Source organism: Pseudonaja textilis, chromosome 1 (genome assembly GCF_049901715.1).
Source record: "Pseudonaja textilis isolate UNSWEBS1 chromosome 1, rPseTex1.2, whole genome shotgun sequence".
In the NCBI taxonomy this organism is placed as follows: Eukaryota; Metazoa; Chordata; class Lepidosauria; order Squamata; family Elapidae; genus Pseudonaja; species Pseudonaja textilis.
The window spans coordinates 52,601,878-52,615,283 of record NC_141990.1 but is presented as its reverse complement, the minus strand read 5'-3'; the positions used below and the strand labels follow the sequence as shown (position 1 = coordinate 52,615,283).

The following is a 13,406-nucleotide window of genomic DNA, read 5'->3' as shown; positions in this document are numbered from 1 at the left end:
TAGCTTGGGGCCCCAAGGGGGAGCATCACAGTGGAGATGATCAATTAACAGATCCTACCTCGCCTTCCCTCCTCCTCCCATCCTGCTCCTGCCCTACCAAGTTTTTAATTGGGCCAGAGTATTTGGATCTTCACAGTATTTTATGTATGTCTTTTAGCTTTTGTATAGTTTTTATCTTTTTATGATTGTAAGCCGCCCAGAGTTACCCTGTGGTAAGATCAATCAGAAGTAATAATTAAATATGCAGAGAAGGAAAGGCATGAACCAAAACTTTTTACCTGCTGACTCCACAATACGGGCTCCAAGGTTTCATCTTTTTCAGCTATATTAGAATCAAAGGGTTACTGACAAAATAAAATATATGCGGTGCCCAGTGAGCTATTGGAATTTGGCCTAATACTCAGTGCATCAGATTATTATTATTATCAAGCCATAGCTGACAATGTGCTTTTCATCTGCTTTCTCTAATGAGAATATGATGGGGTTTCCATTCAGATTCAAACAGCTGCCATTCATGCTGGCATCATCTTTCAAGCTATATCTTTGCAATGCATCCCATCCCAGGTTTCTTTTGAAACGGCTATTTCTGGACCAGATTAAAAGTAGATGGACAGAAATGAAATGTTAACCTATCTGGCCACACTGTTGGGGTTGGACTGGTTGATTTATTAAGGGCAAAGAAACATCAATAGATTTTGCTACAATCTTAAAATGTCCTGACATAAGAACACCACAGAATAGTCTCAGTATTTAAAAAAAGTTCGTTGCTCTATGATTCATTTATTTAAACCCTTTAAATGTTGTGAAAACAACGCAAACCTCTTTGCTTTTATCACAAACATACAGATGTCAAATTTTTAAACAATCCAGCCTTCACATCCAGTAACAATCCTCTTTCCTAACAAGTCTAAAACAGAAGTTTTCTGTCATTTGTACAGAAGTTCAAGCCAGTGTAACAAATCGTTTCAAGATTATTATTCCAGGGCCATTTCAATACAGGATTAAGCAGTAAAAATGTGCAATTTGCTTCTCCTCTGACCAGAAAGATTTTCCAGTTGATTAGCAAAGGCGAGTGCTTATTTTCTTAATGGGGCAGTTAAAACATGACCCCCTTGTCACTAATAGCAGCTACTGTAGCCAATACTCTGCCCACTTGGTGTACTTTTTGCAGGGGGAAAAAAAACCCTGAAAAGCTGCACAGCAGGGGAAATGTGAAGAAAAACAAAAGTCATCACCATGAAATGAAAATACATGGACATTTATAGGGCACTTTCCTCTAAAACAGACAACTCATGCTCACCATGAGTTTCAAATTGTGCTACAAGAAAAGAAGCAAGCTCAGAGAATATTAAGAGACCAACCCTGAGCTTCTACGGAGTCTGCACAGTAGCAAACATACTACCTTTCTGATTAGCAATTTCCAGAGCAACATCTAATCGGAGCTAAATAAAAGCTTAAAAGCTGATAAAAGGCAAAAGCAGATTAAAAGTGTTAACTGTAAAGCAAGTGAAAACTTCATGTGTCAATAATGTCAATAATATTAAGATATACGAATGATAAAAATAACAAATTGTTAGTTGCATTAAAAAGGAGCATTTTCTATTATAAAGTATAAAGAAATTACTAGGTAAATCTCCCAAGGTCAGTCCCCTTCCCCTGGTATTTCTCAGTGAATGCATGCAGAAAAGAGGACTTGAAAGAAACTCATTGGAAAAAGCCCCTAAAGATGCTTGACAACATAGTATTGTTAATATCCCAGTCTTCCAAGACAGCTGCATTATTAGTGGAAGAGAATCTTTTATAGCTCAGGGTTGAATTTTTGAGTTCTTGGTGCTCTCTGAACTTGATTGTTTGCTTGCAGACATTTCATTATCCAACTAGTTATATTAGTCAGAGAAAAGCTTTATGTTTTACACAAATATTTCAGAAACAGGGTAACTTATAAGAAAAGAAATACAAAGTTTTTCAGGATTAGTATTAAAGCACAAAAAGTTATGAAATTAGAAATTTGTATTTTTGCAAACACATGACCTCACATTATCAGCTAAGATATTAGAAATGCAAAAGAAGATATTCTTCCTATACATACAGTCCTTGACTTATGACCACAGCTGAGCCCAAAATTTCCATTGCTAAGCAAAGTGGTTGTTAAATCAGTTGTAGCCCATTTTACAACCTTTTTAACCATGGTTACTAAGCAAATCACTGCAGTTATTAAGTGAATCACGTGGCTGTTAAATGAATCCAACTTCCCCTATTCACTTGTTAGAAGCCAGCTGGGAAATGGCGATCACATGACCAGGTGCTGCAACCATCGTAAATACAAGTAGGTTGCCAAGCACCCAATTTTTGATCATATTGACTGTGGGAATGCAATGGTTGAAAGAGTGAGGAATGATTGTCACTTTTTTCAGTGCCATTGTAACTTCAAACAGTCACTATATGAATGGCTGTAAGTTGAGATCTAAGTGTACTTCTGATCTTCTTGTCAATATCCCCCAAACTGCCCATGTATTAACACTGCAAAATAGTTGGAATTGAAATTCTACATATCTTCATAAGACTGTGGGAATGCAATGGTTGAAAGAGTGAGGAATGATTGTCACTTTTTTCAGTGCCACTGTAACTTCAAATAGTCACTATATGAATGGCTGTAAGTTGAGATCTAAGTGTACTTCTGATCTTCTTGTCAATATCTTCTTGTCACTGCCCATGTATTAAAACTGCAAAATAGTTGGAATTGAAATTCTACGTATCTTCATAAGAGAAAGGATCTAGGATTGTGAAAAAAGTATTGTGAAAAAACATCCTGTTGGAAAGGATGTATGTAGGATCCTATCCTACATTTAGGATAGAATAGGATAGAACAGAACAGGTTATAAGGAGAGAAGGAAATGGGTAATAGAAAAGATGATAACAGTAGTGCAGCCCTACTTAGTAGTTTGACAGTGTTGTAGGAATTAGTTGTTCAGCAAAACGATGGCATGGAGGAAAAACTGTCCTGGAGTCTAATTGTTTTGACATGTAATACCCTATAACATCATCTTGAATTTATGTCCAGGATGTAAGGGGTCTATAGATATTTTCACAGCTCTCTTTCTGGTTCATGAAATATACAGGGTCTCGGTGGAAGGCAGGCTGGTAGCAATTGTTCTTACTGCAGTTCTAACTATCTGTTGAAATCTGTGACTGTCTTGTTTGGTTGCAATGCCAAATCAGACAGTTACAGAAGTGCAAATAATTCCTTTGTAGAACTGTATCAGCAACTCCTTGGGCAGCCTGAACTTTCTGAGTTGGCACAGGAACAATGTTCTTTGTTCTGCTTTTTTGATGACATTTTTGAAGTTAGGTGTCCATTTTAAGTCTTGAGATTATAGAACCTAGAAAGGTTCTAAAGAACCTTGCAGATCTCTACTATTGATACAGTGTTATCAAGTATTGTAACAGATGGTAGAATAGGAGGGCTTGTCTTAAAATCTTTAACAAAGGGATTGGTATAGAAAGAGAAGTGGAAAGAGCACATAGCTTGAGTTGGTGGGTGTGCTAATTGAACAGGTATCTGATGTGATTTTGCCTAGCTTCACCAGCTGCTTTCTTTCTGTTAGAAAACTTATGATCCACTTACAAGTGAGGTCAGGCATGGTTAGCTCTATCAGTCTAGTGAGAAAAACATCTGGAATGATGGTATTGAATGCTGAGCTGAAGTTTACAAAAAGGACTCTTGCATAAGTCCTTGGAGATTCAAGATGTTGTAGGATGTAGTGCAGAACCATATTAACAGCATCATCTGCCGATCTATTTGCTTGGTAGGCAAACTGCAAGAGGTAAACAGAGCATCTGTGATGGTTTTCAGGTGGGCCAGCACTAACCTTTCAAAGCTTTAACCTTGTAATAAAGTTACCTGAACCTTATTTTGTAGAATTTATACTATTTGATACTATGAAATTCTATCTTGTCTTCTCCAGTTCTTTGAAAAACCTATGGAAGACTTTATAAGTGGTGAACTGAAATATCTTCATACCAAACACTGAAGGTTTTCAAGAAGACATTGGACAATCATTTGTCTGAAATGGTATCTGAAATGAGAGTGTGATTGGATTAGATTAGGAGACCTCCAACGTCCCTTCCAATTCTGTTATTAATTACACACATTTCATTTATTTATTTTGTTTCTGTCCTATTAAAGAATTGGGTAACCTTCAGAGCACAACTTCTACCTACATTTTGCCACAAACAACTAGTTGAAGTAGATGTGAAGAAAGAGAATGAGTGGCCCAAAGCGTAATTCTGGGATGAAGGAACATGGTTCTCTCCATTCCTAGTTCTGGCATTGGAAGACATGCATAGACACATAAAAGCTACAAAACTAGCACAAAGATGCTATTTTATGTACAAAATAATACCCTTTATATAATTCCTAAAATATATGGGAAAAAGTTTACAAAAATAGTGTATACTTTTACTGTATAATTGTATTAGTTCACAACTGTATGAATTTGGACAGTAAATATATAATAAGTATACAGATATTCAGAACAAAATTAGCTTCATAACACATATGCTTATTATGCAGCTCAATCATAGTAATCCATCTATTAAATACTAAACAAAAAAATCCATTCTGAGAAACTGTATTAAAAGCATTACACTAATATTCTAATAAGATTAAGAAATCATTATTATTATCACTTTCTTTTTTTTATAGCAGCACCTGAAATACTACAGATATTTATAAACATAGCTGGCTCTGGAAAATGTTCAGTGTCTGCACAAACAAAAACAATTTGATTAATAAGAAAATTAATTAGAAATGTTCCAGAATATATTGTTTTATATGCTAAAATGCTATAGCATTTGAGATAATTTGGCAAAACTTATGAGATATTGAATCCAGACAGTAATTACCTTGTCCTCCAACTGAATTATTCCCCTGTTGCTCAGCCATCCAGCATTCTATTTTGGGAAAACAATTCCCAGGTGCTTTCCTTCATGGAGGTATGTCTTGTTATACACATACACACAGAAAGTTAAGATAAATTTATACACAAAAGTTAACACACACACAAACAGGCATGCCAGCTTTAAAATAAAATTCTTACTGCCCAGTTGGTTTCTAATGCCTTCTAGAACTACCTACACTAGTAATTGTATTGCAGAACAATAGTTATTAACGCTTGCCTGGTGCTGTAAACTAAAGGTGGCTGGGTCAAATCATTTCTCCAGTCAGTTGAGTTACAAGAGCTTAACTACAGAGGGGATTATGTTAGAACATAGAATAGCAAGGTTGGAAGGAGATCTTGTAGACCAGGGGTGTCAAACTCAAGGCCCGCAGGCCGAATCTGGCCTGCAGAGTGTTTAAATCTGGCCCGTGGGGCCACCCTGAAAACAGCAAAGGAACGGCCCGCAGTGCCTCTGCCAGAGAAAATGGAGCTTGGGAGCCCATTTTTGCTGGCAGAGCACTCAGGCACCTCTGACATGAGTGGCCTGCCCACCCTGGCCATGTCCCCCCTAGTCCCCCCAAGATCAAACACAACCCTGTGTTTGTGGCCCTCAATGAAATCGAGTTTGACACCCCTGTTCCAGACCAACCCCTTCTGCTCCAGCAGAAAACCCTATATCATTCCGGACATATGGTTGTCCAATCTCTTCTTGAAAGCATCCAGTGATGGAGCAATCACAACTTCTGGAAACTAGTCCTTCCATTAATGGATTGTTCTTATTGTCAGGAAATTTCTTCTTGGTTGTTTTAGCTCAAGTCATTGGAGATTCAAATGGATGAACTGATGCACCCCACTGCACTGTCTAAAAGATAAAACCCCCAGAGGGAAATAAGTAGGGAAACAATACTTCCTTGCCATAGGGAAGGGGCTTGTGATGCTTTGATAAGGTTCAGAACTATGCTGGCTGTACTATATCTATCAGAACAGTCACCTATGCCAGAAAGGTCTTAGCAGAAGAGCCAGACTAAGGATATTCAGCGATCCGTTTAATATGGGGAGAAAACAAAATGAATTTTATATCAGATCAGACATTGTCTAAATCAACAAGTACTGCATCAGATATCAGACTTCCCGGGCATCTGTTGAAAGAAGAAATATGGCTGTAGGATTACTGGAAGAAGTCTGTAGAAGTTCTCAGTCATTCAGGTCATGGTTGTCCCAAAGGTGCTTTTTCAGGAGGCAACTGGATTTTCTTGTTTTTTCTTTGAAGATGCTTCAAAGATGTTTATATTCTTTGCAGACAGCTGGTCATTTACATCCTTTTAGAGTGTTGTTGAAGCATTTGGAGGTTTATCTGTGTCACCTGAGTAGTGCTCCTGGTTCCTGTATTCTGCTATTTTTTTTTCTCTGGAAATCCATTACTAGTCCCACACCATTCAAAGGGTCTCCATCCCAAATTGTATAGCTAAAAGTCCTATCCTGGAGCAACCATGATCTGGATGACTGAGAATCTCTACAGACTTTTAGCTATACAGTTTGAGATGGACACCCTTTGAATGGTGTGTCACATTCTGGCCACGCCCATAGCTAGTTTAGCAAAGGGGAAAAAAGTTGAGATATGTCATGTGATGATGCCATGACGATACGAATTTGACACCCCTGCTCTAAATGAATTCAAATGACCAGCTGTTTGCGAGGAATATAAATCCTTCCATTCCCCACTATCCTGTCAGAGCTGAAGAAGCTTCTTGGATGAGAAGCTAAATGTCTTCAAAGAAAAAACAAGAAAGTCCAATTTGCCTCCCGAAAAAGCACCTTCGGGATTACTGGAAGAACAAAAACCACAGAAAAGGCAAAAGTATACTGGGCATGAAAATCATGGCAATCTGTATTGTAAATCAGAACAACCAAAGCAGGGTTCTTAAACCAAACCTTTGAACATTGAAAAGAATTTATCCAGATTCAAATATCATTGAATAACAATTAGCAGATCAAAGGGGATTAATTACCAGAACAAAAATATTCAGAAATGCAGAACTGGAATTGATTCAGAAAAATTATGAAAATGGAAGATAAGAAACAATAAGAGAATAGTAGAAGTAACTCAGTTAACAATTGGAAATATAAAGGAAACAGCTTATATGAAATGATAATTTAGAAAAAGTAATTGCAAGAGAACCAGTATAGGCCGGCACTGAAACTGCATTTAAGTACTGAATAGTCTTAACTTTTCAACAGATGCAGTAGTATGTTTTTTCTCTCACTCCTTGATTAGAACAGGACATTTTTATGTGAACCACAGAATCATCCAGGTGTAGTTCCATTGGCTACATAGTATGCAGTTTCCGATTTTTGCACTACAGAATAAAAATATAATTTTAACAATATTAAAATTGTAAAAATCTAATAATTTGATAGTGGAAGTATGTATTCAAAAGAAAAAAGAGACAAGTAAATGAAATCATGGAAAAGGTAACTGAGTTTTAATGCAGACACTATTCTTAAAACAAAAAAACATCTCCTGTTATCACGAGACTGAAACAGACTTAAACGATCAGAATTAGATTCTCAAAAGAAAATAAGAAATAATATACTGTATCTCAATTGGCCTGAGTTCAGGGCAAAACCAGTTCAATGTATGCTTCCCTTGGAGGATTATATCTAAAATACTGAAGAGTTCAAAAGCTGTAGACATGGAATTACTACTCCTCTACAATGACTGCAACGTTTTTGGGTCCATCTGACTGACCCTTTCATTTCACATTTTATTAAACAAATCAATAAATGAGAACCTAGGTGTATCAAAGTAACTATTTTGTAAGAGCTATTCTGGTTCTTAATAATTGACATGTGCCCACAGATACAAGATTAGGGATCCTTATAATAGGGCTGTAAGAGATAACAGATAACAGATAATCAGAGTTGGAAGGGACCTTGTAGGTCATCTAGTCCAACCCCCCGCCCAAGTGGGAGACCCTACACCATTTCTGACAAATGGCAATCCAATCTCTTCTTGAAAGTCTCAAGTGATGGCACTCCTACAACTTCTGAGGGCAAGCTGTTCCATTGATTGATTGTTCTCACTGTCAGAAAGTTTCTCCTTTCTCCCAGGTTAAATCTCTCCTTGTTCAGTTTCCATCCATTATTCCTCGTCTGGCCTACAGGCACTTTAGAAAATAGCTTGACCCCTTCTTCTCTGTGGCAGCCCCTCAAATATTGGAAGTTTTAGTTTAAATGCCATTTCCTCCTTTCCGTAATTGTTTGTGGGGGAGTTTTTTTGTCTCCAGTCAAGGATATTTGGAGCTTTGAAGCAAAGTGAAGGAATAAAAGGGGCTTGTTATTTTTGGGACTTTGTTTATTTTGTATCCCACCCTGGGTCATCACAACTGCTTATAATGCTTTATTTTTCAATTAGACGCTTCTGAAGAATGCTGTCCTCTTCCTGTTTATGAATCTAAACAAATCAGCTTGAATTATGGAATATTTTGTAGAATTTTGTGGAATATATGGAATTGTTCGCAAATCATACAACATTGGACAGTAAGAGATGTTTGATCTTTCCTTGTAGGGATGTTAGAAGTGTGTTGTTTAATATAGTTCTTTCATAGCCAGATTTAAGAACTGTTCACTAAGTACCAAATCTGAAAACTAGTATAGGAAAAATGATGAACTAATGCAAATTTTACATAAAGAGTGAAACCTAGAGTTATCATCTCATTATATTCTTATCTCTTACTATTGGGCTTACTATTTCTAAATCTCCTTCTGTGATTTATATAGCCTGAAAGGGAATAATATAATAGCATGAATATATGCAAATTTGGGAAACCTATCACTTATTTTTTCAATTTGCAGATACAGCTTTTACAATACATGTTGGCCAATTTAAAATCACTTGAGAAAGTTTGCTTTTTATCTGCACATGTATTTGCTTTCCATCTTACTGGACAAATTTGTCAAATGTATGAAATAGAACCAAGCCCCCCCAAAATCATAAGAATCTACTCCCAGAAGCATAATCTCCAGTATTTGAAAATGGAAGATTAAAACTTATATTTTAAAAAATTCATATAGAGTCTTTTTCTTTACTTGATCTCTGAATCTAATTCTCTTTATCTGTAGAAGTAGGAAACAAAGACGCTTTTTAAGCTGCATATAAGCTTCCTCTTTATACCTCTTATACAAAGAATAACATTATTCTTTCAAATTACATTCTGCTTTCAGGAACCATTCTCAAGATCCTTCAACACCTGCAACAATCATTTCTGAAAGTCAGGATCATTCCTAAGAAGAAACTGCTTTCCTTGCCTAATATTGGCAGTTACTAACATAGCCCATCTTATTTTTTCCATAGATTTTCAACAGCTGTACAGTTGTGATGTTATTCAGTTGCTTCAATAATATATTAATTTTTGGTTATGAAAAAGTGGTTATGTGAATAAGCTGTCAATGAAATAATTATTGCTTCTCTAAGCCTTAATGTACCTGACCATTATTTAAAAATGTTTTCTGATAAAATATTTGACAATTTCTTTCATCGTACCTTTTCATTTAACTGTTCTCACCCCCACATTCCCAATTGCTTCACTGTTCTGTGCAGCTTTTCACAATATTGGCAATCATTCACAAGCCTTAGATGTACAATGTTGCTAGGGAACAAATCCCAACTGTGCCTTTAAAACCAGGATTTTAAAAACAAACTTGTCAGGAAAATATTGCTTTTTCATCCATTAAACAGTTCTCTGAGTGAATATGTGTGCACAGTACCTTCGTTTATATTTTGCTCTTATTCTACTCAGTATACAGGCTTCATAGCTCTTTTTGAAGTCCTGTCACAGCACAAAGACATTATACCCAGAGAAAAGAAATCATTCCAACATCATATGGCTCACCTGTACAGGTGAATGAGAGGAAGGATGAATTAATGACTTAACATTTCAGAAGCAGAAATCTGGGACAATATAACAGAATGATGCTTCTTGATCTGTTCTTTTCTAGCCAAATCCTTATATTTATACTAAATATGTTTACCAGGAGGTATATTTAATGCTATATTGCTACCATATTGCCTAGATCAGGTTTTAAACATTTCTTAGGATGTGGCATCTATTAATGTTTTTTAAAACAATCCAGAATTCCTGATCAAGAGTCAATATATGACAGGCCCCCACATTACTTGTCTTAAGACCTGGCTTCTGGTTGTTTTTATTGTCCTTTCTCATTCACCATTTTATATATTGGGTTACTTTTTAAAAATGTTTGTTTTTGTTGTATGATGTCCAGAGTCATACTGTTGAGTGTACATGAGAGAAATTCTGCAGATCACAATTTAAAAAATCTTGCTAGATAATAAGCCCGGGCTTCTGAAGATTGCAGGGGACTGTAACTTTGTCTTGTCATTGTCAGATCAATTTCTGACCATGGTTCAGAAGTTGATTCCTTTGAAGCTGATTCCTTTAAAACTTTCTGATGTCCTCCATCTTGAAAAAAGATGGACCTTCTTAGACTGGTCTGCAATAGATGCATAATGGAACCCAACTGGTTTTCAGATGGTATTTGGAAATTTTCCTGTTTCTTTGGTGGATAGTTCACCAGAAACCCTAGTTGCTTCCACCAATGGGGAAGTGTCAGTTGTGTTGTATAGGACTGTATGTAAGCAGCAGCTAATCATACTGAGCCCCTTGGTTTTCTAACAATTCAAGGGAAATAGAGTAGCCAGAAGAGATGCCTAGAATGCCACTAGAGAAAGATGAAAAATAAGTCTGTCTAAAAATGATTATGCCCGCATTAGTCTACATAGTGATCATGAGGATTGCAGTATATGATTATCTTACTACAATTATCAGTGTCCAATGGGCCTTTTAAATTCAATTCTAAATGGCCCTATTCAATTCTAAAAACTCTAGCTGAGAGTTAGGAGCAGGGAGCACTGTACTATAGTGATTCTCCTTCTGGGGCTGGTTTCAGTTGGTGTTCATAGGGACTGATGTAATGCAAAATTCTTGCAATATAGAATTCTACAGAGTTTGACACTTTCCTTATGTATTCCAATTCAACATCTACATGAGACAAGTGGATGAGGTCACCCATTAGCATGAGTGTCAAGCATCATCAATATACAAATGGTATTCAGTTTTAAATCTTAACCTCTGGATAGACAGGGAATGCCTGGAGGCTGTGAAGTTTTTGGGGAAAGAAATGAGCTTGGGCTCAACTCAAGTTGCACTGATTACCAGTGGGCTTTCAGATGCAATTTATGGCTTAGAATTTGAATACTTTCCCCTGGCAGCAAGATTTACTAGAGTTGACTCACTTCAGGTTGCAGCTGTAAAGCACTGTCATTTTGTGGGAATTAGACGTGTCTTCTCGGTAGCTATGCTTTTCCTGTGGAATAGTATTTGCCCTGAAGTTCATATGGTACCTACTCCAGGTTTTTTTGTAAAGCTGTAAAAATGTGGGCTTCCAGCAGTTCCTGGGGCAGGATGCTACATGTATGTACATGCATGATTGCTCGTGTTATTGTCTCAGTGCATGTTTATAGAATATCCAATCAAATAAGATACAATTTATATATTTGGCACAAGTATTTTTAATCTTTTTAATTCTTAACTTTGCAATTATAATGGACTATCAGAATTACCTTGAGAGACAGGAGGAAGGAATATAGCCTAGACAATGATCTGATAAGAGCAGTCTGAGTACAGAAATGGAGGTGGATAAAGCAACTCACAGTTGAAGGCAGAGGAAAGGAGAAGCACTTTCAGACTTGCAAGATTCTGTAATTGAAACTACAGTAAAGGTAGTATTTGAATTTATGGTTTTGGTCTCCCAGTCTGGGCTATCTTGAAATTCTGACATCAGCTGATTTAACCTATGATAATATCTTGCCCAAATTAATTTGAAATCTGGTATGTCCCTTCCCCACTCTGTTTATTAGCAGCTTGCTAAATTGACACTGTATTAGAATTATAAAAAGATCCTGCTTGGCTTCTCTGTTGTTAGTTCTTTTTAAACAGACTCAGCTTGTTACAAAGCCTACCTTGGGTATGAGAATTACTTCTTCTCATACTTTCGAAAAACTTGTGCAAGATATTGATAGCATAGGAGATGGGGAGCATTTTCATTTGATTGAAAGTTTCATGTAGCCGTTGATTCCAGGTAGCAGTTGATTCCACCTCTTTCTGAGTATTGGATGAACTGTGAAGATATTTTTCCAGCTTTTAGTTTTAGGAAAATGTATTGTGTATAAGTCATTCTATTTTGGTCTCAATTTTACAGTATTGTCATTTGATTTTGGCATTTGAGCTATTTATTGTATAGGACTGTATACTACTTTGAAGGAGTATTTTGCGGTCAAAAAGCAGTGTAAAATTACCCCAATAAAATGGATAAATATACAACCAATAAAAATTGATAGCATTATCTGCTTAACATCAAAATTACTCATTTGTTTTTTTTTCAATTTTATATAATTTCCAGAATGTCAGATAGGAACAGACATAGACACCACAAAAATGTGTTTATGAAAATGAAATTGTCATGGCAACAAGAAAGAACTCAGAAATATTTTAAAAATAGCAAATTAACAGGAACCATTTATGCAAAATATATTCTTTCACAAATACACTTAAACACTTTTTCCCTGTATGCAGAAAATAAAGGACAGCCACATCGTAAATTTAAATTATTTTAAAAAATCATTTAAGATTAATTCAAGGCAGGTGATTCTATTGGATAAATAAATAAATAATTTCTTATACTCATTTTAAAGTATTTTTATCTGTTTTGCATAGTATCTTGCACAATTATTGTAACTTTCAACTTAGGCAAAAACTGCAATTCACAATTATTGTTGTATTTTGTTTGTAAACTTCTAAGAAAAACTCTTTATTTTTTACAGTTATAAAATGTTGTTGAACTGTCAGGTGCAAGGAATAAGGATGACACAGGCAGCTGGTCAGAATAGTGTTTATTGTTACTTGCCTATTAACAGGAATCTTGCCAGATTCATGCACTGACTAGAGAAACTACTTTGGAGAGGGTACGCTTTCCTTTATTCCCCCACTCCCCTCAGCAATTCTAGACTAGTCAGTCTCCTAACTTTTCCCCTCACTTCAGCTCCAGATTCTACCTCAGGACTCATTTATATCAGATTCAGATGAAATGTAATTTATATTTGTTACTTTTAAATAATCATTAATGGCTGTAATAGTTATCTTAAACATATAGTTTTTAATGCAAATAAATTATTCATGAGAGATTTTAACACCATTACGAATACAATTCTGCATCTACTAAATTACATGCCATCTATTACCAGCTTGAAAAAAATCATCTAGTTCTAGTAATAATTGCATTACAGTACATATTTTGCAACCAACAGATAAAAAAAATGTACAAATAATTTGCAGGAGTAAGCATCCAGAATGCTCAAGATGTATTTTTAATAAAGCTATCATACCAGAA

General features: G+C 36.0%; 1 protein-coding gene across 4 annotated transcripts in view; it reads right to left on the bottom strand.

The window, feature by feature from the left end:
* The window catches only part of STUM (stum, mechanosensory transduction mediator homolog), a 39,981-nt gene that overhangs the window by 18,939 nt on the left and 7,636 nt on the right, over window positions 1–13,406 (bottom strand). Inside the window, exon 2 of one of the 4 annotated variants that reach the window (XM_087934366.1) lies at window positions 3,497–4,076. The exons of the other annotated variants lie outside the window; for them this stretch is intronic. Within the exon in view, the coding sequence (XP_087790492.1) occupies window positions 4,057–4,076 (20 nt within the window). The 3' untranslated portion in view covers window positions 3,497–4,056. Of the gene's footprint in view, window positions 1–3,496; window positions 4,077–13,406 lie in introns of those variants that run through there. 4 annotated transcript variants of the gene reach the window in all.